The 24,944-nt window shown below is 47.3% G+C and overlaps 2 protein-coding genes across 9 annotated transcripts in view; one reads left to right on the top strand and one right to left on the bottom strand.

Moving 5' to 3' along the window:
- The window catches only part of RECQL5 (RecQ like helicase 5), a 39,350-nt gene extending 30,661 nt beyond the window's left edge, over positions 1-8,689 (top strand). For 4 of the 8 annotated variants that reach the window (XM_054846305.1, XM_054846307.1, XM_054846302.1 and 1 more), the window contains 11 exons: positions 1,244-1,343; positions 1,847-1,883; positions 2,628-2,686; positions 2,834-2,910; positions 3,400-3,493; positions 3,963-4,103; positions 4,571-5,241; positions 5,461-5,539; positions 6,473-6,724; positions 7,242-7,314; positions 7,417-8,689. In XM_054846305.1, coding sequence (XP_054702280.1) covers positions 1,244-1,343; positions 1,847-1,883; positions 2,628-2,686; positions 2,834-2,910; positions 3,400-3,493; positions 3,963-4,103; positions 4,571-5,241; positions 5,461-5,539; positions 6,473-6,724; positions 7,242-7,314; positions 7,417-7,538 — 1,705 coding nt within the window. In that variant the 3' untranslated portion in view covers positions 7,539-8,689. Of the gene's footprint in view, positions 1-1,243; positions 1,344-1,846; positions 1,884-2,627; positions 2,687-2,833; positions 2,911-3,399; positions 3,494-3,962; positions 4,104-4,570; positions 5,242-5,460; positions 5,540-6,472; positions 7,315-7,416 lie in introns of those variants that run through there. The other 4 variants (XM_054846308.1, XM_054846303.1, XR_008579723.1 and 1 more) reach the window with 4 other exon arrangements.
- A 960-nt stretch (positions 8,690-9,649) lies between these two features.
- MYO15B (myosin XVB) overlaps positions 9,650-24,944 on the bottom strand; it is a 39,765-nt gene continuing 24,470 nt past the window's right edge. The window contains exons 36-62 of the mRNA XM_054846569.1: positions 24,582-24,746; positions 24,073-24,262; positions 23,850-23,940; positions 23,288-23,510; positions 21,639-21,754; positions 21,040-21,099; positions 20,724-20,799; positions 20,102-20,220; positions 19,529-19,647; positions 18,908-19,049; positions 18,676-18,787; positions 18,189-18,349; positions 17,802-17,914; positions 17,622-17,685; positions 17,304-17,376; positions 16,861-16,937; positions 16,400-16,476; positions 15,683-15,813; positions 14,974-15,068; positions 14,598-14,675; positions 14,171-14,279; positions 13,672-13,820; positions 13,140-13,267; positions 12,016-12,149; positions 11,399-11,532; positions 10,811-10,951; positions 9,650-10,540 (exon numbers count right to left, since the gene is read on the bottom strand). Of these exons, the coding sequence (XP_054702544.1) occupies positions 10,484-10,540; positions 10,811-10,951; positions 11,399-11,532; positions 12,016-12,149; positions 13,140-13,267; positions 13,672-13,820; positions 14,171-14,279; positions 14,598-14,675; positions 14,974-15,068; positions 15,683-15,813; positions 16,400-16,476; positions 16,861-16,937; positions 17,304-17,376; positions 17,622-17,685; positions 17,802-17,914; positions 18,189-18,349; positions 18,676-18,787; positions 18,908-19,049; positions 19,529-19,647; positions 20,102-20,220; positions 20,724-20,799; positions 21,040-21,099; positions 21,639-21,754; positions 23,288-23,510; positions 23,850-23,940; positions 24,073-24,262; positions 24,582-24,746 (3,134 nt within the window). The 3' untranslated portion in view covers positions 9,650-10,483. The remainder of the gene's footprint in view (positions 10,541-10,810; positions 10,952-11,398; positions 11,533-12,015; positions 12,150-13,139; positions 13,268-13,671; positions 13,821-14,170; positions 14,280-14,597; positions 14,676-14,973; positions 15,069-15,682; positions 15,814-16,399; positions 16,477-16,860; positions 16,938-17,303; positions 17,377-17,621; positions 17,686-17,801; positions 17,915-18,188; positions 18,350-18,675; positions 18,788-18,907; positions 19,050-19,528; positions 19,648-20,101; positions 20,221-20,723; positions 20,800-21,039; positions 21,100-21,638; positions 21,755-23,287; positions 23,511-23,849; positions 23,941-24,072; positions 24,263-24,581; positions 24,747-24,944) is intronic.

Consider the following 24,944-nt stretch of genomic DNA (forward strand, 5'->3'; position numbering starts at 1 on the left):
GAATGTAATTGGTTCAAGAAGCTAGCCTGAAATTTTTTGAAAGCAGTAAGTGGGCTCAGCCCGTTCACAGTCACAAGGATCAAAAATGTTTAAATTGAAACCAACGTGACAGCAGGGTATGACACGATCCAGAGTTCATTCCTGACTTAGCATGGCTGTCTGTGGGCCAGCAGGCTGGAGGGCCACTGGCAGGACTTGGTCATCACAGAGGATGAAATGAAGTGCCAGTGTCAGCTGCTTCTGCAGATTGCTAAATTTTAGTGTCTCCCTATCAGGCTGACAGCAAAAGGAACATGTGCAGTGGGAAACATAATTAATTCTGTAAAATGCTTGGTAGTGTGGAGATGACAACTTGTCTTCCTCCTTGTTCTCTGGCTGAGATGCGGCGATTTTGCAGCTCTGCCAGGATGCAAGTTTTGCTGCCTGCGCTGCCCATGAAGCTCTGCCAGGATGTGCAGTGGTGTTTGCTGGCCCAGCTTTACCTTAAACAGCTTGAGACTGGTAGCTTTGTTCTTCAGCTGAGTCGCAGCAAACTGGTATACTTGTGGCCTAAGCCCGTGTTTGATCTCAGGACCTGAGAAGACACGGCCAGTGCTGTTGTACAGCCCACTGTTTGCCACTTGATTTATGGAGCCTCTCCTTGACTTGGTTGTAGCTTTGCCTTGGAAGTTGTAATAGTCAACGGACTTAAAGCTCTGATCTGTGATGCCTTTAAGTTTTGTCTGTGACAGCTGTGACAGTAAACTCTTGGGCTACTCTGGTGAGAATCAGCTGCTGCATTTCAGTTTATTACTGATGGGGATTTCATTTAATACAACAGTCTGTGAACAACTGAGGGTGAGGGATGGATGCTTTTCCCTTTCTGCCATCTCTGCTCCAAGGGCAGTAATGACTGACAGATGGGGCACATGACACAAGGCAGTGACAACTCAACTCCATGGGAGAAGCTGGCAGAGCTGAAATGGAGCCCTCTATTCTCAGAGGACTAGTTATGTGCTACTAGTTCATGCTACTGCTTACTAGTTCATAGGATTAACAAATCCCATGAATTTTTGGAGGATACTCACTACTGTCCAGGTTAAGGGATGGTAGTGAAACTAAAAGCTAAGACTTGTTCAGAAAGGATGTGAAATACATCATCATATGTAAGTGCTGGGATGACCTAGGCTTCCCACAGCCTGTCCCCCAGTTAATGCTGCAGCTACAGAAATGTTTGTTCCTCTTGTTTTCCTGCCTTATCCAGGTATGATGAAGAAAGCAGTGGGAATGGGGATGAAGCCAGTGAAGAGAGTCGGAAACGGGAGTGGAACAACTTCTACAAAAAGCAGATGAGTCTGCGCAAAGTGAGTTTGATACCCTTGGAAGAGATTCACAGATTGTTTGCTGTGAGCTTGTCTTACACAAAGTCTTCCTGGCACTAGTGAAAGTAAATTATTGCATCTCTTGCTTGTTGCTTGTTCTGTTCTTTACTTTTTGTACCTCTGCTTTTGCTGTGTTCTCCATTTTCTGGGTCAGTCCTGTAATATGAAGAAACGTGGCTTATTCATGTACTGATTTCTCTGCGGTGCTCACCAAGAGGATCCTGTTGGTTTTAATACCTTTGATATTTGTAAAACCAGATTTCCCCATTCAGCTTCTCTTGCGTATTTGTTTAGCAAAGGTGAACTTTTGGCTTTGATTCTCATTCTTTGTCTTCTTTCCCCTATTTTGGTGCCTTTATAGTACTTTTGTAACTTCAGCGTTAATTTTCCCTGGAGCAGGGGTATAAAATATGTCTTTTGTGCTTCTAGACCTGCATGTGGGTTGCAGGACTGGAAATATTTGATTGATCTTTGTTTTCTTCCAGGGCAAAGAACCAGAAAAGGAAGATTTTGTTCCTCCAAGTAAATATCTTCTTTGATTTATAGTGGGTTTTCTTTGCGAGAAGAAAGTCTTGTATTTTGCAGCTGCGTGTAATTTATATAGCATCAACACTGGAGGTATCAGTCCCTAGGCACAGGGGTTAGGCTTTTGGCCGTGAAAGCTTGGCTGCAGGAGGTGTATCAGAGCTTAGCTTTGGTTGGGGTGAAGATGTGGAATGCATCTTTCTGAACAACTTTTCCAAATAAGCAAGAGAGAAGGAAAACACTGTCTAACCTGACTTCGTAGGCTATTTCTGCAGTCGTTATGCAGCAGTATGTAATTGGGCTATAAGGAAACTGCTGAAAAACTTCGCCATTTATAACTGTGCTACTTGGGGCCCTGGCTAGCAACACAGTTCTTACGCTATTGTAAAAGAATACCTGGTAGGTCATGTTAACTCTATTCAGCCTCTTTTTATTTTGGTTGGTATTGTGGGGAGCAGAAAACAGTTGAGTTTCCTAAGAGCTGAGATTCCTTGAGAAAGGGTTTCCTGAAGTAGGGGAGGTTTTGGAAAGCTGTTAGTCATAAACTAGCAAAGTAGATGTTCTCATCCAGAGAGAAAAATCTCACTTTGGCTTCTGCCTGCTCTTTCGGAGTTTGTAGCTTCTCCAGGTAAAAAGGGTGACTATGCAGGGAGGAGCATGCCAGGCAGTGACAGTTGAGACGTTCTCCATCAGCCCCAGCCCTGCTATGACACCTTTTTCCAAATGTCTCTTCTGTGGTAGGTGCAGACTGCCCCTTGAAGGATGCCTTCAGCAGGAGAATCTCTAAGCTCACAGTGAAGGTAAGAGGGGCTGGTTAACATTCAGTCTTGTTGACTTGCAAAGAACAACCAAGATTCTGCCTGCCCTGCCCTTACTCCTTCAGGGATGGAAGTCCAAGGGGCAGTATGACTTCTGTAGAGCATGTCTGAGTATCCACTGTTTCCTAGGGACGGGAACACTGCTTGAAGATGCTGGAAGAAGCTTTGAGCATCAATCAAAATGTTCCAGCAGCAGGAGACAAAGGGTATGAGATTAGACGAGAGACAAGGGGTAGCATATTGAGTCATTTAACACAGGGCTTGCTCTTTCCTGAACAAAATTACCACTCTCAGGGAACTCAGGAAGTTATTTGGTCCAAGGATGTAGTTTTCACTTAACGGCATCGTTCTTGTAGTGATGTTCAGGATCAGGTAAGAGGATTCCTGCTAAACGAGTCTGCTAAATCAGCTTGATCCTAGGAGTCGCAATTCTTCCCTGTCCCACAAGGTGGGGATAGTGTACTTCTCAAACTGAGCAACTGGACAAGAAAACTTGGATTTAAAACTGCTTTCACCACCCTTTCCATTCTCCAGCAATTCCCCATGCATGCCTTAGAACTTAATTGGAAGTTATCGCTTATTCTTGCACCAGGGAGAGTGAATTTTGTACTTTCTGGGAGATGCTTAAGCATTAGTGTTCCCTTTGCAAATACAGAAGTGTGTCTTGCCAGAAATCACCGCAGCCTGTGTTACAGGTCAGACCCTCATGCCTGTGCTGTGGACCTGGAGTATGAAGCTTTCCGAACCAGTAAAATGGCTAACTCATACAAGGCAACTGTGCTAAAGAAGGTAGGGCCATATGTCTGCTGTTGTTCCCTTGAACATGGTGTGGCCTCAGTTTGAGGGGAAATAGGGTAGAGTTTGTGTGGGAAAGATGAAGGAGAAGCTCTGCTTTACCTTGGATGTCTTCCAAATCTTTCTTCTTGATTTTTGTTTCCAGGAGGGCCCAGAATCGTGTTGATTTCACATCTTTGTTGGCTTTACAGGCTTTGGAAATGTACATACCAGTGCAAGCTTATCCAGATATCCCCTAGGTCTGTCAATAAAGGAAATGGGGAGTTTCTCAGACTGTCACTGATAGACAAGCCTTGGTTTAGGTTAGATGGTTGCCATAACTCTCTTTGAAGATGTTTCTGTTCTTGAGATAGGTGTCTCTCCCCTGGAGAGACATTTGCTTTGCCACTATGCCTTTTTGTATGTACAAAGGCAACATGCATAGATTTCTGGCCACTACAGAATATTTCTGTTCCCTTTTCAGGTAGCAGAAATCAATAAAGCCTCAAAGCAAGGAGAGTTGTTCTCAGTCTTTGGGTCCAGAACCGGTCGCAACAGCAGCTTGGAAACAAAATCTGGGTCTCCAGCAGAAGAGGACTTCCTCCCTGCATCCCAGGTTTACTCGGTGAGTGAGTACAGATGGGATAGACAAGGAGGGAATGGTGTGTTCTGTCTATCAGCTTTCTTATAATTTTTATTTTAAGCTCTTTGTGGGGCCATAGCTGTATATTTCAATTGGTTTTGCTTTCCCTGTCTGTCCTTTGATTTTGGAGTGAGATCAACTAGTCATGCTGGTTCCTACTAATGAATACAATTTATGTGCAGGCCATACATCAAATAAGATTTTCTCATCTTGCTCTAACCAAGGATGCTGTCCGTTTCCTTACTGCAGGCCTGTGACTTTAACCTAACCCATTTCCCTGGTGTCTCAGTTGATGGTTATGATAATGAGTCAATTTTAGAGCCTTCCCCAGCTTACTGCTGTACACACTGGTGTTTGTGTACAGAAGCTTAGCTCCTTCCAGAGTTCTGCACACAGGGTTTCTTTAATGCTCACACATCCAAAACTACTACTTCTTCCTTTCTCCCTAGTTCAAACCTAAGCGTGTGGGAGCCGGATTTCCAAAGAAATCTAGCTCATTCCAGACAGCTTCAGAACTGCTGAAGATCCAGGAGGAGAGTGATGCAAAGCCTGTCATAAAAGTAGATTGTCCAAATGGGCAAGACAACAGCAACTGCAGTCTGGAAGTGGGCACCAGAAACCCTGATCTCCAGAAGAAAGAAATAGCAACCAAAGCAATGTGTGAGAGCGCTGGGGGAGAAGTACCCCTTCCTGAAAAGAAGGGACAGCAACCCAGCCCAGACACAAAAGCTGCCCTTTGGGATAGCCCTACCAAGAAGTCCAAACCTAGCAAGAAGCAACAAATGCTTGCAGAAGCGGCCAAAAAAGAATCACAGGATATTTCCAAATTCTTTTCCCTCCCCAAAGGTGGGTCTAAAGCCAAAAGTTGCAGCTCAGCAAAGGAAGATGGCTGTTCTGTAAGCACACTACCTCAGGTTTCTTCTCAAAGCATGTGTCAAGAGAAATCAATACCTCGGGAAAACAAAGATGTTTCTGGAGAAGATGTGACTGGACACTCCCAGGCAAAGACTGTAGAGCTGAGAGAAACAGAAATAACGCTGACTGAGGGAGAGGAGGACTTTAAGACCCAGCAGGCTGCTGAATCTGAGCTCCTTCAGGAAGAAATCGATGTGAAATCCAGGTAACATTTTTGCCTCTCTGTTCCCTGTGTTGCCCTGTTAATGACCTGCAGAGCCCCACCAGCCTTGCCCTGGAAACTGGGAATCCATGTTAGATCTCTAGGCTGGTGAGGGAGACTCTTGCTTTATCATGGAGAGTTTCGTGGCCACTGACAGTGAATGCAGTAATATCTTCACTATGGAATGATTAAAATTTGCCTCCTCTCCACTCTTCCTACTAGTGTTGCTGAAAATGTCACAGAAACTGAGCTAACTGTTGTTGGGGAAGGTGAGTGTGGGAAGCGACCAGGATCAGATGAGGTAAGACTTTAACGGATGTTAATTTCCTCTTATTTCTTCTGCTGATCTTGTGCCAAGTTTCTCTCTGAGAGTGATGCTCCCAGTCTGAACTTCACCTGATAGCGTTATTTATCTGGGGAGGGCCCAGGTGCAATGGCAGCAGAGAGGAGAACTAGAGTTGCATTGCACTCCTGGTGTCCTCCTGCCGCCTGCTGGGCCTGTGCAGCAACTCAGACTGCAGCGGAAAGCTTTCCCTCCACTCCGCTTTGTTTTCTCTTCTCTGCAACACATGTGACTGTACCCGTTGCTGATGACTTGCCTGGAATGAGTCTCTCCACCCCCTCTAGCTCTGTAACTAACTATAATTAGCAAGCTGCTTTCTCAAGTTAGAGGAACAACCACAGGCCGGTGATGCACAGAACCACTCAGGAGCAAACCGTGCTCACAGCCTTCCTTGCCATTCAGCCTCTGGTTCTGCATTTGGCACCTGAGACTGCCCGGTAGCTGTCTCTATAGCAGTGCAGTTTTCTTCTTGCTCTTTCAAATTGAACAGGAGTGTGGCACTCCTGAAGTGGTTGATTTTTCCTGAGGGGTGTATTCTCAGCAGACATCCTGGGAAATCTTTTCCTGTCAGTTTTTGCTGTATAGGATGGGGCAATAATATATTTTATATATATATAAAAAATAATATAGCAATTAGCTGCCCTAATAAGAGCATAGGGTAATTCTAAATGTGGTAGTCTTAACAGGTTTTTCTCAAAGCCCTTTGTGTGGGAAACAGAGTACTATGTCTGCACAGCAAAATGGGTTGCATGGGTTCTTGCATGGTATTCACTATAGGGAGAGCCTGCAGGATGCTGCAAATATTCCTGTTCTCAGAAGGTAGTGGCTGCTTGGAAGTGTAATGCTGCCACAGGAATTGGTGGTTTTGGTTTTCTTCTGTCCTGTCTCCAGGATATGGAAAGTCCTGCAACAAAGCGGTTACGGACAGTGGCAAAATCTTCTATTCTGTCCCAGCCAGAAAGCAAAAGTGTTGGTCTGACAAAGAAGAAGGTGACCTTTGATCCAAACTTGTCACAGTGTGATAAAGAAGGAACCAGCAAGACCATACAGCCGGTGACCAAAGGCATGTCCCTCAAAGAGACAGCAGACATCGTTGTCAAATATTTGACCCCATTCTACAAAGGTGGCAAGTTTGCTTCCAAGGTAGGGCACAGCTCAAGACCCTCTCTAGCAGAAGGTGAATGTATCTCCCTGGTGATCTGGGGCTCTAAGAAGGGGAAGATGATCTGGATACCACATTTCATTTCCATATCACATCTTGGTATGTGCTGTTTTAGTGACTCCAGGCGCAGCAACTCACCTCTCCCAAGGAAGCGTTTGTGTGTGATTTAGAGTGGTATCATGTTGGTTCCACACTTGTTTGATTGTTCATGTTTTTACACTAAACTCCAGTAAGTTTGTAAGAACTCCTGCCTGTGGATCAGCAACAGAACAGGTGCAATTCTGGTGTAGTTTACTTGATGTAAGGCAGTGTGTGTGTGCATGTGCTTCTCCAGCACTGCAGGGTCAGATGTATTTGCAGGTTTGCAATGCTCCTGTAGTCTCAATCTGAATGGTTTGTGCTAGAGCCAGCCTGTGCTAAGGGCAAGACAAATGTGGGAACAGTCTGGTGAGGTAACTGATGTCTGCTTTCTGCTCTTTATCTTCCCCAATTCTGCAGAATCTGTTTAAGGGGTTTGCGCGGCACCTGTCTCACTTACTGGCTGAAGAGCAGAACCCTGCCTGCAAGACAGGTGAGTTGGCAGCTGGAGAGAGCACCAAGAATCTTGGGTTCTTTTGATGCTAAATGGATTGATGTCTTTACAGGGGGCAGATTCTTAAGTATCATCTCAAAGGTGGTGCTTCCTCTCTTGCAGTGAAAGAGGAAGCACAGAGGCTCATCAAGGAGTTTTTCAAAACAAGGGTCAGGTGTGAGAGCGAGACAGACTGGCAGGAGCTGCAGAGCTCAAAGAGCTGATCCTTGCATCGTGTCGGCTATTTTCTTTCCTCCAGAAGTGGGACCAGGGAATCTTGAAGAACTCAGCCATGGACGGTTTTGTGAAACTGCAGAAGTGAGCTTGCTTTTCCAACTGCATTTTTGCTTACTTCTGTCCTTAGTGACGTGCACTTCCAGGAACCAGTTTCTGTGAACTTATGGAGAGTTTCTCCAGTAGCCAGGGCACTGAAGCCCTCTGGTACCTTTTGGCAAGAGGTGTGAAGTCTGCATCTGCTGTGTAGGTTAGGGGCTGCTGCCTCAGATGTTCTGCAGTGTCTCCAACCTCTACTCCCTGCAGCTGTCTGGGAAGGGCTTAGCTGGGACTCTGCTATGGGATGGCATCTTGCTTCCTAGATGGCTTCCTCCCCTTGCTCCCTCATCTCTTAGTTCTTATTTTAGTGTTACCAATAGAAGCCTTACGCTACAAGTTCACGTGCTTTGCTCAGGGCTGCCAATGATGAACTTGATGGTTGAGTTCCTGGATGGAATGTTTTCCCTTGAAGGGCAGGAGGGGAGCGTTTTGTTTTTACCATGCAGGCAATGCCTACTTTCTGAAGGTAGAGAAACTTGGATTCTTTTTCTTTTAATCTTAACTTTTTTTTTTAACTTTGTCTAGTTCTCCCTGCCCTTTAACTTAAGTGGTGACGCTCTTTCAGTATTAACCTCTTCAATAGTGGCACCAAGGTTGCTGACACTTTTCCGGTATTTGCTTGTTACCCCTAAAGCCATATTTGCTCCCTGTGCCTCACCCGCAGTTGGCAATACAGAGGGCAATGCTGCTGTTGCAACTAGTTAAGGCACTGCTGTGGCCCTTCAAATTGACGCTGTGGTGCCTCTGCTGCTATATTTATATAAGGACCTGAACCTTAAGGTATCAGTGGGCTTGAAATAACCTGATTTCCAGGCACAGGTCCTTTCTGTTGGGTTTTTGTTGGGTTCTTGTTTGGTTCTGCCTTTGTTCCATGCCTACAGAGGCTGGTGGCCTCAGACACTAGTGCTGCTAGAGGAATCTGCAGCCTGAGGGGCCATCAAGCAAGCTTTTGGATCACTGTACTCAACAGATGTTTTTTTTTTTTTTTTAAAATGTACTGAAGGGTATGTGTGGAACTGACAATAAAACAATGTTATAGCTGCTGTGGACTCTTCTTGAAAGCTTTGTCTTACCAATTAGTCATACAGGCTGGTATAAGATACATTAAGACTCCATCACTGTGAACATAGACATGAAAGCTCATTTCTTATCTAAACAGACAGCTAATAAATGCATGTCTGGGATGGGATGGATGGGAAGCATGTACCAGCAGACACCTCCAACCCCTTATAGCTGCAGGACTTCTCCAGCTAGGAGAAATGCTTGGAGAGTCACTTTCATCTTCAGCTTGCTCTGCTCACTGAAGGACAAAGGGCTTTACGAGAAGCTTTTTACACAACAGAAGTATTTTTCAGCTGTTGCCTGCTGGCTTCTATTTTACCTTCCCATTAAAAATCCTGTTTCATCAGACACTTAAGTGGGGGTACTATGTCTCCAGAGTTCAGTGCTTATAGAGTTCAGCTGCTCTCTGGGTAAACTTCTCAGAAATGCTTTGTTTGTCTTCTAAATCAGGGGGCTCCAGAAAGAGCATTAAGGCATGGGGTTGCATGACAAAGTGCTTTGTCACAATGTGGGTATTCCTTACCAGATGAGTTTTGCTTCTATGTAAGGCAGCAAAAGCGCAGAGAAGGAGAAGGGGAATAAGGGTAAGTTCATCTTCAGAGCTCTTCTCTCTTTCTTTCTTTGATGTCACTGTAGTACTGCTGAAGGGGGAGAATGTAACATGCTTCAGCTAAGACCTCACAGGCCACAGCAAGCAAAGAGAAGTTCCTGAAGGGGAAGATGCAAGCAGCTAGCTGTGCATCATGGCTTGCACTGAGCACCTTCAGATCTACCATATTCCCAGCCAACAGTGGCAACCATTTCCTCAGGCTTTGCCAGTTACCTGGAGGCCGCTCTTCCCATGTTAGATGTAAACCAATATCTGTCATGTCATAAAATACCTCTATGTGATTATTTTATTGCAATCTCCTAAAGTGCAGATGTGTTTCAGTTCAGTAGGATAGCTGTAGGAATAAAAATAAATTAAGCATTTTTGTACAACCCAGGCCACTCTACTATAATACAAGTCCCATTTGAATACGCTTTCTCCACAGGCACGGAGCCATCAGTTAAGTATGACAGCTGCATGGACAGGACATGACTGACTTCGTAGTAGAGGGAAACATATGCATATAATTATGTCAGTAAGAAATTAATTAATAAACTTTCTTACCATTGCAGCTCAATCTGTGCGCCAGCATATGTGTTAATTGTATATTAACACTGATCTGCTTTGCAATTAAGATGTTTTCTACAAGCTCCTGAGTCACAAATCCTGCTACAGGGCCTCTTGTATATCAATAGAGAAAAAAAGCTGGCCTGTGGAAAACACCAGCAGGCAGTGCAGTCATTTCATAGCCTCAGCTTTGCATTGTGATACACAAATCTCTAGCAAGCATCAGTCTTTCCTCATGTTAATTAATTCAAACAAGAAAAGAATAGTGCCACACTGCATAGCTTGAAGGCAAGCGCTTGCATCTGTTCAGCAGCTCTGAGTTGGAACAGGCTATGAAAAAGCAATGGTGTGGAAAGGGTTGTGTGGTTTGTTTAGCCAGTGCATGTATTGCTTTGAGGAAGAGTACTTGGGGACTGAACAGCAAGTCACAAGGGTAATATTTTGGTCTGGTCCGGTCCATCAACAAACACTGTGGTGGTAGTCTTACAAAGCAGCTGTCTGAGGTCATGGATGTCTTTTGGAAGAGTCCTCTCCAGAAGACAGGACAGGGATCACTGAACAAGCTCAGTGAAAGGAAAACAGTGCTGTTTTGCTTGGTCATTCTCCTCCTTTTAGGTTTTAGTGGTGCTCTGTTTTATCCAGGATGACAACAATCGTGTGATACATTTCTTTAGCCTGTCAAAACACAAATCAGTATCAGTCATTCTCTGCCCCAGAAATGGCTTCTTCTCATAATTAAGTATTGCCATAAATCACTTTCCATAATTAAATATGAGGTAGGTGCTGGGACAAAGCTGCACTTTGGGGCCTGGGAAATGCAGTGTCCCCATCCACCTCTGGGACAGATGAGAGCAGTAGAACTGCCTCTTAGCAGAGGCTCAGCTAGGTAGTGGAAGGCAATTTCTGAATCGCCAAGAGGAAGCTGTAGGTCTGGGCTGATCTCACCTGTGACAGTTCAAGCCACATAGTCTTGGGGTTGGCAGCCGAGCCATAGTTCAGTTCTATGCCGGGAAGCCCACCGTCAGAGACAGGCCGCAGGGTTTGCATCTTCTGCAGCTCTTTCAATGGAATGATGCAGGAGACCGCCTGCGTAAGGAGAAAAGCCACAAAACACTCTATGGTGCAGTCCTTACAACTCCATCTGATTCTCACCAAGGAGGATTCACCACAAGAGCCTATTGAAAGCTGAGACAAGGACTGGGGCACAGGGCAGCATGTAGAGAGTACAGGGCAGGCGCCTGCTGCCAGCATGTCCCTAGAACTGCTGCAAGATTGGGACAAACAGGAATGTGACCTACTGTTAGTTTTATTGTGGATCATGCTTGTTAGCACGATCACTGGACTTAGAAAAGAGCACATGCCAGTACTAACTGTTCTACCACTCTTGTCACTTGCTTTGGGCTAGGGCTGTTATTAGAGTGGCTGTGATGCAGGTAAATACAGTCTCTTCCTGCACAAATTCTTCTAAAAGTCAAAGTTAACCTCTGACAGACATCAGGGCTCTGGACTCTAGGGAGTAATTGTCTGGCATACCAGGGTGGTGCCATCCACCACTATGATCTCTTCATTATTCACGCCAAAGAAACAGGGCACAGGGATTGTGTCATCGCTGATTCTCTCAACAAAGTAGATGTTGTAGCCAAAGAAAGGGAATTTCATCACATGCTCTGTAAGAAAGCAAAAGGTGGCTTTTAGGCAGAAGCTTCCAGCCAGCAATCTACCGCACCAACTTAAGGTAGTGAAAAGCTACATGTGTTCCCAAGCTTTTCTACATTAAAAAGTAAGATTGACAACTTCTCCCTCCCAGGCTGCTGATACTCAATTCTCAGCAACCTGAATAGATGTCCTGGTTTTTTTTTCCAACCAGAAAACAGACATGCAGCCAGAATATCAATTAAAACACAACTTGTACAGAGCTCTGAAAAATCTACTGCAGACTTCTGCAAAAGAGGTGGGACTTCTACTATGATCACCATGTTTGGGAACAAGTGCCAATCTGCAGGGGGAGGCTGTTGGGGAGTCATATGTCACGGCCAATTCCGGGCTCCAAGGATACTCGCCAACCTCATAAACTGTCCCAAAAGTGAATTCAGAGGAGCTTCCATCCTGCTCAGGATAGACTACTCAAGCAGATCGGGATGTCTCCTCACCCATGAACTGGATTTTTGCATCCACTGGCTGGAGGGGCTGTCTGGTTCTCAGCAGCATGCCAACATGGTTCTCCAGAGCCTGGGGACTGATGTAGGACTGCAGGGTCTTTGGCGTGTACTCCTTCAGCTCTTCCCTGTGCCAACAAGCAGATAGTAACTCACCCCCTGCCCAGCTAAAAAGTGAAAGATTAACTAGGAGGATTAAGAGGAAGGAGGGGATCTGGCAACAATTTTCAATCACATGGCTGAGGGCAAGGGTGGAAGGAGAGAGGAAGAGCACAACAGGTTGTATCTGAATTGAATAACATGGAAGGAAACATCAGAGACAGACACCATTTTCCACAGAGAAGGCAGCTGTGCAGTGACTAGTGCGCTGAGAGAAATCCCTCCTTTCCGGAGACAACAGGAGCTCTTCAAGCAAGGACTGTAGCATGGAAGTAAAGCCATGGGGTGTTTTTTTCACAGGCAGTCTCAGCTGAAAACCACCTTGCCCTAACTCTGTCATGCTCCTGCGCCTCCAAAGCACTACACAGAGCAGAGTGCCCCACGCCCAGCAGGGTTACGCACTGCTGCTGGTGGTGTCAGGGGATCTGATGGAGACATCACCTCCACTCTGAGTCAAAGTGCATAAGGATATGGGAAGGACGGGGTGTGAAAATACAGCTCAGAGCTGCAGGACAGAAACTTTCCAGTACCCAGGGACATTTTCATTCCCATTAGGCATTCCACTACAGATTTCAGGTGCCCAGGGCTGAAAACTCTGGCACTTGTGAGAAAGAACAAAGGAGCATTCATCCCAACTATAAGCCTATGCACTTTGTTCTTGGTATTACAAACACATGGCTGTCAAAAGAAATGTCTATGGCACCCTCATGACCCTCAGCTCTGGAGGAGTCACAAAAGGAAATGTGGGCCAGAGACAGTCAGCATTAAGAGTGTGAACAGGAGGTCAACTTTCTTGATTACGGGCAGGAGTCAATCACTAAGTGACATTAATTAGTAGCTCACGTTCTCCAGAACTGTCTATTCCTTAATTATCCAGAGCGTACTTTCAGGCACCTACCTCTAACCCCTGTGGTGCCAACAGCCGTTAGAGATAGAGACCCACCATGAGACAGACATACCTGGAGGGAGCAGAGTTCTGCTGCTGTGTTTTGGCCCAGTGCTGGAACATTGCCAAAATGCCCACCTGCATCTCCATATCTTTACTACGGCTTAGCAGTATCTTCCCATTCAGGTAATCCCACAGCATCTGAGAAACAGCAAAGCGAAGAGGCCTTTGTTAAACCTTGCACAAGGTACATGCAGATCTGGCCAGGGCCAGGCTGCAGAGACTCACACCTTGCCTTGCTGATAGATTACATATCCAGCTCAAGCTGATAACAAGAAAGCAAAGGCTTTCTGGGCTCAGGAAGAGCATGCAAAACTGCACAATCCATGTCTGGAACAGTACAGCTCATAGGCTAGGGCCATACGTGCGCTGCCTTCCATGCATCCATAGCTTCAGTTATTAGTCCTTCCCAAAACCAGCAAACAAAGCCATCAGCCAAAGCCCTCCCGCATCTTGAACCCCCTTGGGATGTTCCCATTGGCCTGTACACTAACTCTGCCCCTGCTAGGGAGGTTCCTGGTGCACACACTGTCCTTGTTGCTTACCTGTCCATAATGGACATCAGTATAAATTTTGTTCTCAAAGTGCAGAGGTGTCCTCCAGATGAGCCTGCGTAAAGTCACAGTGACCAACTTGTCCTCCAGCAGGTAATCATGAAGATAATCTTCTGATTTTATTGGCCTCACCATTTTATCTATATGTTTACGCAGAGAGAGGGTCATCACTCTTGGTGCTCAGACAGTGGGCTGGGCTCCACAGCCTGGGACAGGAGCCTTCCTGCACACCTCTGCCACCCTGCCCTTACAGCTCCCAGCATCCACCATTCCAAAGGGACATGGACCCACACAGACACACACCTCTCAGGAACAAGCAACACAACCCCTGAGAAGGCACAATCCTCAACCCTAGTAACAGAGGGAAACTGCTAAAGAGGAACATCCCCAGAGCCAGCAAGGGTGGGGGAACTATTCGAAACAATAGTCATGGTACTCCCTGTTGGAGAAACTGCTTTAAGAAAGAATCTAGATGCTAGTCTCTACTTGCCGATATTATTGCTGTCACTCCTGATGGCAAAAAGAACGAATTCCTGTATCTCTTCCTGTTCGCCTGCCCCCATCTGCTCACAGATCTCCTGCAAGAGCTCCTTGGCCACCTGAAGTGAAGAAAGAAGCAAATAAGTACCCTGGCCACACAAGCCCAAAGCAGCCCCAGAGCAGTTAGACACACTGGGCTTGTTAGAGGACAGCAGTATGGCTCTGGCCATTGCGCAAAGCAGAAGCTGGGTGAGGCATGCCAGTGTTGTGCAGGCCCTGCAGAGATACGCTGCTACAAGGATTCCTAGGAAGTGAGTGGGAAACTGTCACAGCACTGTGGGAAACACAGATCAAGTCCAAGGTTTTGACAAATAAGGGAGTTCCCTGGTGTGGCTCAGAGCCCAAATCAATGAAGAAATTCAAAGCAGAAAACTCACAGTGAATGTCTTTATCCTGGTGAGGTATTCTACGCCTCCAGGCATCAGGATCACTAGCTGGCGGGTACTGCGCCCCTTCTGCAAAGAACAGTCTTTAGGCAGCAAGACATACAGGATCCCATCAGCTCCACAATTCTTCCTCCTTCTTCCTTCCTCCTCCTCTTCACATTCCACTACTTTCCCATAGTACCTGCCTCTTCCCTGCCCATATCCCTGCCTACTCCATGGCATTGCATTTCCCAATTCCCTTACAGACACATGCTCGTTTCCTCTCTCAGAACACTAACCACCCCTGCAACACTGCACATGGCACCTCCTGGCAAAGCCTCTGCCCTCCCTCTCTTCCCAGCATCCCCACTCCTCTGCCCCTCAATACCAGCAATGCCTCTGTCTCCACAGGGAAAGGAAGGTGGCGACGGCCCCCATACATGACATTTTTCCGCAGGTTGCTCTGACAGATCTTGGCTATATCTGCAGGAAAAGGAAAAAACTTCATGTGCTGAGCCAAACAGAGGACTTTGCATTGTCTCCTATGGTGTTGGGTCATCCTGGCTGTGTTGAATTCAACTCAAGGCCGCTGCTAGGAGAGGAAAGAGACTTGACCTCATCTCCCACTCTGCCAGGACATATCCAAATCACGAAGGGTTGGTCCCAGACAGTGTCCAGGGCAGTGGGAGTCCAGAGGAATGACAGGATGGGAGAACTAGAACCCTCTTCTCTGGCAGAATTCCAACCCAAATACCTCACAGCTGATGACTCTGGAAGACCACAGCCTGCCTTTCCCCCCAAGGTCTAGCTGTCAAACTGGGCCTAAGCCACAAGGCTAAGCTAAGCCTCAGAGACACAATTTCTCCTTGCCTGAGTGAAGATGCAGTGGGAAATGACCTCTGCAAACAGAAGGACTAGAGATACAAAGCAGACTTTTGCCTGTAGGCTCAGCTCCCACATTCTCTTGCCTAACAGGATAAGGGAGAATTTCCCATTGGACCATGTCCCCACCTGGACCCTGTCTTCTTTCCTTGACCACTGGGCCTTAGTAACAAGGGGGGAGCCATTTATTTTATAGGACACAGAAACAGTCATACCTTGGTGGGTGCTGGATGGATCACTGCTGGCTAGCTGCAGAAACTTGGTGGCATAGGGCATCAGAATGTTAGAAGGGAGGAAGTACCCAGTTAGCAGGTTTAGGAGCAACCAACCACGCAGCACACTCTCCCTGCGAGACAGAAAAAAACTATGGGCACCTTGGAACAAGACAATTCCTGCTCCAAGCAGCTCACAGTGAACCTCTGCCCTTCTGAACACCTATGGCCAGTGGCAGAAAATGAGGTGGTGGCCCTTGGTCAGAGATTTCTTATGCTGAGGAAAGGATTGATTCAGATATTCTAACGGAAAACAAAGAAAGTGAACAGTCAAGGCCACTCTGATGCCACTGCTGGCATATTGCAGGACAGTGTGGAGTCAAGCCAGTCCTAGGTGTTGTACCAATTCCCCAGGGCTGTGAAGTGGAAATCAGGGCTCTGAGCATCACTACTACCGGGAGCTACCAGGAATGTTTGTTTATCAGTGCCCAGATATATCAGCAGCCAGAGATACAAGGATGAACATCCATTGAAGTAAAAAAACCAAATTCAATGACTGGCAAAATTTCCTGAGTGCTCAGCAAAAGCCCCAGCAATTGAGCAGCTGGGGACGGTACATCATTGGTGAGCAGCCTCTCCCCAGCCCTGCTGTCTATGCAGCAAGACAGACAGTTCTCCTCCTGCTGCGCACGCACAGGAGCTGACAGTGCTGGTACTCACTGGTTAGGGTTCTGGGTGACCTGTTTGATGACCTGGCAGTAGACCTCATCATGCAAACTCTCCTTCTCCTTGCACAGCTGCTCACAGAGGAGAAGACAACATCAGAGAGGGGATGAGAGCATCAGAGAGGCCACAGGCCAACTGTGTGCCCTTCCTCTCCCAGCTTCAGAGCTCTGCCAATGTGACTTAAAACTTGGACTTTGCAGCCTCTGGTCTCTAGTGCAATCTAGGCCCAAATAAGAAGACACAGGTTGTGCTCTCATCCAGACAGTGATGTCCAGGGAAACCATTTACATGCAACCCCTCCCCTCTATGTTTTTTAATCAGCCTCTCTGTTTCAGCTCCTTTTCTTACATAGGAAGTTGCATTACGGGTCTCCCTGCTCTCTCCCCTCCCAGCAAGGTCTTGGGCCTTCATTCCCACTGATGCTTCAGCAGCTTGCCCAGGAGAAGGTCACAAACCTGAAGGATTTCATAGATGCATTCAACCTCATTCTGGTTCTTGAGTTTTGATTGATCTCCCATGAACTGCATCAAAGCTGCAAAGCAAAGGCTAGCATTTAGATCTAAGCAGAGGTGATCCTGCCATGGGGAAGGTAGTAGGCTAGAAAATATCCTGAAAGCTTTTCTGCTCCACAGGCTATTACTAGGCTTGCATTGGATGTGTGTACTGGTTGGGGCATCAGCACAGGCAGTGTGTGTTCTTAGATGCTTTGCACTCAAAGCAAAGTGCATTTTGCTAGACACTTTCAGCAAGGCCACAGGTGGTTATTAACTGCAGAAGTGCCTTAGGAGAGGCCCTCCTCAAAGAGTTTTCATTCCTGCTCTGGGTCCCATCATGCCTATATGTGGCCACCAAGGCCACGCTCCAGCCTCTGCGTGTTGTGTCCTAGGGAAGTACTTACTCTTGAAGTTCTTTGTAGCAAGCTCATTCAGCTCACTGTCAGAGTACCAGAGCAAAGACTCCTGGATTGGGACCTGCAGGGCCAGAATACAAGGGTAAGCTGGGGAGGCAGATCGCACAGAGCTGTGCTGCAGGCTTCCCAAAAGACACAAGCTCCCAGTATCTTGCAGGCAGCACTGAAGAGTTGAGGACATCTAACACTTCTCCAGAGACTGCAGCCAAGGATCTGCCCTCTGTGTTTTTGCCATGTGGGGACAAAGCTAGAGGCAATGCTGGAGCTGGGATTCTGGCTGTAGCTATGGGGAGAGACTGGACTCACCTTGGTGTGCTGGACCAGGTTAGCTGCATTCTTCTTTTCAGCAGACATCCGCTTCAGTCCCTGCCTAGACAGACAAGAGAGAACATGCGATCTAAGAAATATCCCCAAAAATGGCTTGGTATAGGTCAGACTACACAGGTCCTGTGTATGCCTGTTCAGGAAGGACCACAGCCTACTCACACAGACTGAGCCTCTCGGAAGTAGGCTGTGGCGAAGTCCATCATGGTATAATGATCACCAGCAGGGACTGACAAGATGCTGTCAGGTTCTGATATCAGGCTGGGAACAGAACTCTGCAGGGACAGACACCAAATCCACCCTGAAAGGTCAACTGAGCAACTGCAGAGTGTATTCTCTTCACCAGCCAGACCTGGGAAAGCCTCATCTGTGTGTGGTGCCTCCCCCCCTCACTATGATTGTGTTTGAGTGTCTCCATCTGCAAGGATTAAGCAGTCACCATCTTCCCTCTAGCCTTGGGGATCAGACACTACCAGGGCCACAGACCCACCCTGGTAGCTCCCACAGAACCTGGCCATGTCCCCTAGCAGTTCCCCAAGGACAATTCACCTCCCTGCTGGTGTTCCTGCTCTCTGGGGAGGCTTTCATGCTCTTCCGCAGCCCTCCACGTCTGTCCATGCCAGTGCTGAGGTAATCAGGGGCTGCAGCCAATTGCACCAGGTTAATGGGAAAAATACCACAGCGGCCACCAGTGGAGCCGAACTGCCAGCCTGCAGAAACAGGGGAGAAAGAGTCAGGAACCATGGCAGCTACGAAGAGAAATGAGCATTGAGGCATCCTACTGGCAAAGGAGAGCACCAGACTGACCAGGGTTTCCTGCATCCGAAGATGACATCCCCTATAACTATGGCAACAAGAACATGATGGGTTGTGGTCAGAGAATGGCAGAGCTGAAGGCTGACTATGCCATCCATTAACAGTCTGCTTTCCTCTGCTTTACTCAACAGCAGCATGTAGAGCTTCTGGGCACCACAGGTCCAGCAGGCCCTTGAACCCAGTCCCCACCTTTCCTGCCAATCTCGACAAACCCCCTCACCTGGCTCCACGCCTTGCATGGGCAGTAACTCAATGAGGTCACCCTTCTTGAAGCTAAGAAGGCTCTTGTCATCCGTGATGTAGCTGCGCAGAGCAATGACGTAGTTGGTATCCTGGGGAAAAAGTGATGGGGAGGTCAAATCTCATCCCCAGGATGTGAAGGACTCAGACCATGTCAGACCACGGACCCTCTTAGGCCCATGTTCCCTACTGCACTACAGCCACTCCCTCACCTGCCTCAGCTCCTGGATGAAGAGTTCCACCATGGCCTTGATGCACGGAGCCTTCGGAGAGTGCAGGAAGAGCTGCTCTGTCTTCAGAGAGAACTCCAGGGCATTTCTGCCCTTCAGTTCCACTGACAGCACATCTGCAAAGCTGAGAACACAGCCAGCATGCTCAGGCTCCTTCTGCCAGATACAGGGATGCAGATCACGGGGATGGGAGCTCATTCCAAGGACTGAGAATGCAGACAGGCCTCAACATGCTCCAGAGGGTGGCCTTTCACCAGCACTGGATTACAACAGTAATAGCACCATAGGCTCCTCATGGCTTTCACTGTATCACTCTGAGGACCTCCCTTGTGATGACAGGCATGGAGCTGCCTCACACCTAGCACTCACTTATTGTAAGCAAAGGACAATGTAGGAAGGAAAGGGAAAAGCCAAATTCATTAGAAGGAGGGTCAGTGAGTCACAACTGGCCTAGGACAGAGCACAGCACAACCTAGGGAATTTTCCTAGAGAGCACAGCACAACCAGGGAATTTTCAGCTCCCCCCATTGCCTCCTAACGCTCTGAAAGCATCCTGCAAGGGACAAATTATCATCCTGCAGCAACCAATGCCCTTTTGCTCACCTGTAGCTGTGAAGAATCTTCAGGTGCTCAGGATTATAGCCAGCTGCTTTCACCACCTTCAGCAGCCTCATGCCTCGGTGAGAAACACCCAGGATCTGGACATCACTTCCATTTTCACCCTGTAAGGGAAGTGCAGGGGAGAGCATCAAAGGCTCCATCCTACCTGGATAAGATGCAGCAGGGGAAGAAGATGCTACCACATGTACCATGAAGGAGGCTCTGGGCAGACAGAAGTGTCAAATCCAGCAACATTTTCACAGAAGCTTAGAAAATGGAGAGAGCAAGTAAAGGAAGACAGAGGAGCAGGACTCTGAGGGTGCAGAGAGGCAAATGGGAGAACTATGGGGACAAGGACTCAAGTGACAGCTGCCAAGTAGGCAGCCTGCACAAACAGGGAAATTATTAGGGCATCAGAGTGATGCAAACATACAAGTAAGGAGAAAAGTACAGAAGGCACAGAATAATGAGGGGCCAGGCAGGGGGAGAGACAGCCAGGACAGAAAAAGATCCTTGGTGAACTAGAGCCACGCAGCTAAAGCAAGCCCAGGGTCTGGTGAGAAGATTAAGACTCACATGAACTGGGAAAAGGCGGGAGAAATAGTTAGCCCAGTTATCCCGAGCAGCCAATATAATCCTTTTCTTTATCCCATCCTCCTGAATGGACTGGACGTTGTTGCCAACCCGGAACTCCGCTAGCAGGGATACAAAGCAGATACTTTCTTAGTAAGACAAAGATGGCCAAGTCTCCCTCTGCCCAGGGACTCATTCCCACCAGTCCCCCTCAGTGATTACAGTGCAGCAAACAGCTGCAGAGACAAAAGGATACCACAGACTTCCACACACCAGTCTACTACTAGTAGATTTCATGTAGCTCCTGTGAAAGACAACAGTTGGATTTTTAAATAACTCAGAATCCTATCCTTGGGCCTCAGTTTCCTCTCCGCACAATAAACATACCAGAATTAAGTTTTTTTTTACTCAAAGAAACTTCAGGGCCATTTTCTGGCCATTTGGAGTAAACAAACACTCCTACACTGCTCTACACAGCACACACAAACGTGCTTTCTTGCTGCCGTGACAAACATCTCTCCTCTGCCCTAAGTCCTGCCTGAAAGAGCTTGGAGGCCGGTTTCTCATTTCAAACCAAAAGCTGGGATGGGCGCAGGGAGGAAGGGATGATGGGGCTGTTAATTACTCAGCAGGTCTTTCATCTTGCGCTTCTCCTCCCTGGAGATCCGAAGGCAGGAATCGGAGAAGGTGTCACGCATGATCTGCAGAGGAAGGAAACAGAGGCTTCCATTGAAGAGGCCACATCTGATTGTGTTGGAGCATCTGAGGCTGTTAGACTGAGTATCAGAGAGGAGTTTGCAGGGGATTGACTGGATGGTCCTGGAGAAGAGACTAACACCGCTAGGGATGCAGAAGTGAAGGCAACTTATGCAATGTAATTATGGAGTGTTTTGTCCCCAAACATAGAGACAACAGGCCTTGAGTTATACACCACTACATACCTGTTCACACAGCAAGTTCAGACAATAAGGGTTACTGAAATTTTCTTTGGGGTAAAACACCTGCAAGAGGAGGATAAAAACAATAACAATGTTACAGATATTGCAGAAATAGCTCCCCAGGGATGTTTTGTAATCCGTATGCCCTACCACCAGAGAGGGGTGAGGCCATCTCCAAGGACAGGCAGGGAAAAGACACTGTGAATGTGAACAGAAGGACCAGGAGCAAAGGACCAAAAGTGGTGAGACCAGGGATGAACCATGGTCAGTTCAGTGTACTCTCCAATATTTGATTTTAAACACATTTGTACTATTTTAACAGGAAAGCACCAGGTAACAACAAATTGTCTTTATCTGTAAATTTCTCAGTGCTTTACAGAGGAAGGAAAGGACAGGTAGGGAAATGGAGACACCAGAGTCAGTAAGGCAGAGTAGGGCCCACATCCCTTGTGAGATGATCCCCTGGCTCTGTGTCATGGGACCTCCTCCCAGATCTGTCTCTGCTCTTATATCACACCAGGTGCCTATGACAAAAATAATTTTAACCAAATGTGGGATAAGTTCCTTCACCCTATAGCCAGCCCTCAGCTAATGAGCTGTACCTCTTTGCGCAGGAAGATTTTCCAGGCAGGCTTGACATAGGAAAAGCTGACACTGGCAGTGAGCTTGTACAGCTGGGTCTTGATACCTTCATCTTCAGCTACTGTTACAGTAGAGTCTATGCAGAGAGAAAGAGCAGTGAAGATGGGATTTGCTGAATACAGGGTGACCTTTCCACCTGCCAAAGACCTACCAAGAAGAGGGGACAGTGCCACATGCCTGACTGGAGATTACTGTCAGGAACCCTCTTGAAGGTCAGTGATCAGCTAATGTGAATGCACCAGTCATCATGTGAGTACCAGCATTTCTGATAGCATTTGTACTTGCTGTATTAGCCACAAAGTTCAGTGCTCTTAATATAAATACTCCAGAGATAGGAAGCACACAGTATCCCAGGCAAAATACCACTCCTGTGCTTAAGGTTGAAGACACAAGTTTCACTTTATGTCATTATAAAAAGGCTGCTAAAGGTTTCAAAGGGACATAAAAGTTCTCCCTTGAGCTTGCAGATTGCAAGGTTCTGGCGCAAGTACCCAGTACTTGCACTGGATTTTCTCTCTGCAGGAGATCTATGAAACACAGGCTTAGTTTGAAGGCAATCATTCAAAGGCATTGCTTTATGAGGTAGGAATGTCTTCATTTAAGCACTCCCAACTTTCAAAACTTCAGAGTTCATAGACAAGAAATGTAGTAGATCCCACAGTTCAGCTGTTTCTATATCCCTATTCAAAAGCATTTAGGGATTTTTCAGGCTAATCCAGTTACTTCAATTTACTTTCACAGGACTTCCTAAAGAAACATTTTTTAAGAGAGGGGGAATGAAACAGGGAAATTCTTTTATACCAGGGAAGCTGCTGCAGGATGGAGCCCTTCAGTAATGTATTTGGCTGACTGTTCCTTGGATGTTATAAAATGTGATGCTATGAGAGTTTTAAACAGCTTGAAATACATTGGTACACATGTCCAAAATAGCAGCAAAGTATAAAATTAACTACAGCTCCAGGCCCCCCATGAAATTCAGAGGCAAAACCTAAGACTGAATAACACTTCCAAACTACTGCTGAGAAGCATTAGCTATGCTATTTTTTAGGTGGGCAGCATCCAGACACTCTTTACGTGGCAAATGTCCAAGGTCTCCCAGGTTCTCATTCTCCCCCTGAGAAACATTCCCTCATTCCTCAGCCTGTCTCTAAGGACCCTCCAGAGGCTCCAGAAGGTAAAACACTCAGCTTCCCATTCCTCCCTGGTCTAAAGTCTATCCATTGAATTGCAGCTTTGATAAAGTAATTATGCTTCAGGTAGGCAATAAAACATATTATGGACTGGACCTTGATAAAGCTGTAGCCCAAAGGTCCTTTCTGGTTTTAGCTGCATTTTTCAGAGAAACCCAGCCCCCTCCTCCATCATTTGTGCCTGACATCCTGCACTGGGAAGAAAGGGAAGAGTCAGAGCTGGGAAGTGCCATGCTGAGTGCTGGGCCAGAGTGGAACTATGACAGTCTCTCTGATTTCACAGAGCTCACTCACTCTTTGGCCAGCTGGCTGATGACAGAACACATGCTGTAACTCTCCTGGACCACTGGGCTGATTCTGACCCCATCTCTTCCCCGCCCCCCACTACCAAATCCCACTTGGGTGAAGTCAATACTCACCCTTCCCTGTGGATTCCTGGCAGCCTTGGTTCCCAGGCAGGAGAGGCGAAGGCATTGGTGGGGGAGGAGGGGGAGCAGGAGGGGCCTGGGAACCTGGTGGGGTAGTCTCCTGGCTGAAGACGGACAGGAGAGGCAACTGCTTCTCCTTGATAGAGCTGGAAGCTGAGCCTGGCTTGGGCTTAAGAGGTGGAGGTGTTCTCTTCTCTGGTGGCAAGGGGGATGGCTGCAAGACAGCAAAACCATTTGACCCAGTCATTCTCTGCATTACTGTGCTCTGTCCTGACACTGCTGTTATAAATCATCCCTAGAACAGCAGTCCAACTCTAGAAGCAAGATCCAGGGATAGCAGGACCTTTAAATCAGTGCATGATCTACAAACAGATGAAGATCAAGCAAACCCAGGTGCAAAGAATTAAGTATTTGAAATTGAAGCTCCTCTAGTAACCCAACAAGAAATCACCTGGCTGTTACTGCACTACCAGGTAGCTCCCAACCTGCTGGAGAATGGATATACAGGCCCTCTCTGCTAAGCTCTTAGGTGACCAGATAGCAAAAAACTCACTGATTTGGGAGATGGGAGGTTCATCATTCCCAGCTTGGCCAGAGCCTCATTTTTGGGGTCATTCTTCTTGATAAATGGCTTGGACAGTCTCCTGTAAGGAAATGGGGAACACAGTTACAGGAGCTGCAAAGGGGTTGTGGCCACAATGGAGCCATGTGTCAGTGCTGGGGTATAGTCCCGCTCTTCTCCTGCCTGCCCACCTGGGTGGACCGCACTGTCTCACCTGACAGGCTCAATAGGCTGGGGCTCGGGGGCTGGCCTGCTTTGGTACATTTTGATGATGTTGCGGATCTCACGGCTGGGTGCAGGCCGTGACTCGGGGCCTGAAGGCTTCACTACAGGTGGTTCCCTCTTCGCTTTTGGTGTCTGCTGTTTTGGCTTTGGCTCAGGAGGTGGCACAGGGGGAGCAGGAGCTATTGGGGATGACAGCTTTAATCAACAGACCAACAAAGACACAGAGGAAATCCCTTTATCTCATTTGAAGCTTGCTGTCTTTCACCCCTAGGCTGATTGCCCAAGGCCTTCACTGCCTTGCTTTGGGATCTCACTTCCCAAAGCACAGGACTTCCTCTCCTCTCCCTCTCCTCCCAGTTCAGGCTCCTGGAAGAGCCAGATCCTTCCCTCCTCTGGTTAGAGCCAGATCCTTCCCTGCTCTGGTTATATCCTGGCCTGATGCTCCTGGAAAGTTCCTGCTTGTCAGCTTGCCTGGGTATCCACTGCACAGCATCTTACCTGCCTCTGATTTAGGGCTGGGCTTCTCTTCTTTCCTCTTCTCTTTCTCCTCTTCTTTCCTCTTCTCCTCTTCTTTCTCCTCCTCTTGCTCTGGCTCTGGATTTGCTGGAGGGGTCCAGGTTTTGGAAGGAGGCCTGACTTTTTTCACTCGGATCTGTTGCTCTCCTGCATAGAAAGGGGAGCCTGAGTTACTCAAACCCACAGCCAAAACCAAACACTAGTGGCATGGTTCCCACCCTTGCATCAGTCAGCAGCAGCCTACGCTTTCTAGAGGCAAAGGAGAGTGTGGCAGTCACAAACTCAAAGATTTCTAGAAAACTGGCAACACAACACCTCACAATCTGAGCTGTAGCCAGCTGAGCA

Source organism: Grus americana, chromosome 18 (genome assembly GCF_028858705.1).
Source record: "Grus americana isolate bGruAme1 chromosome 18, bGruAme1.mat, whole genome shotgun sequence".
In the NCBI taxonomy this organism is placed as follows: domain Eukaryota; kingdom Metazoa; phylum Chordata; class Aves; order Gruiformes; family Gruidae; genus Grus; species Grus americana.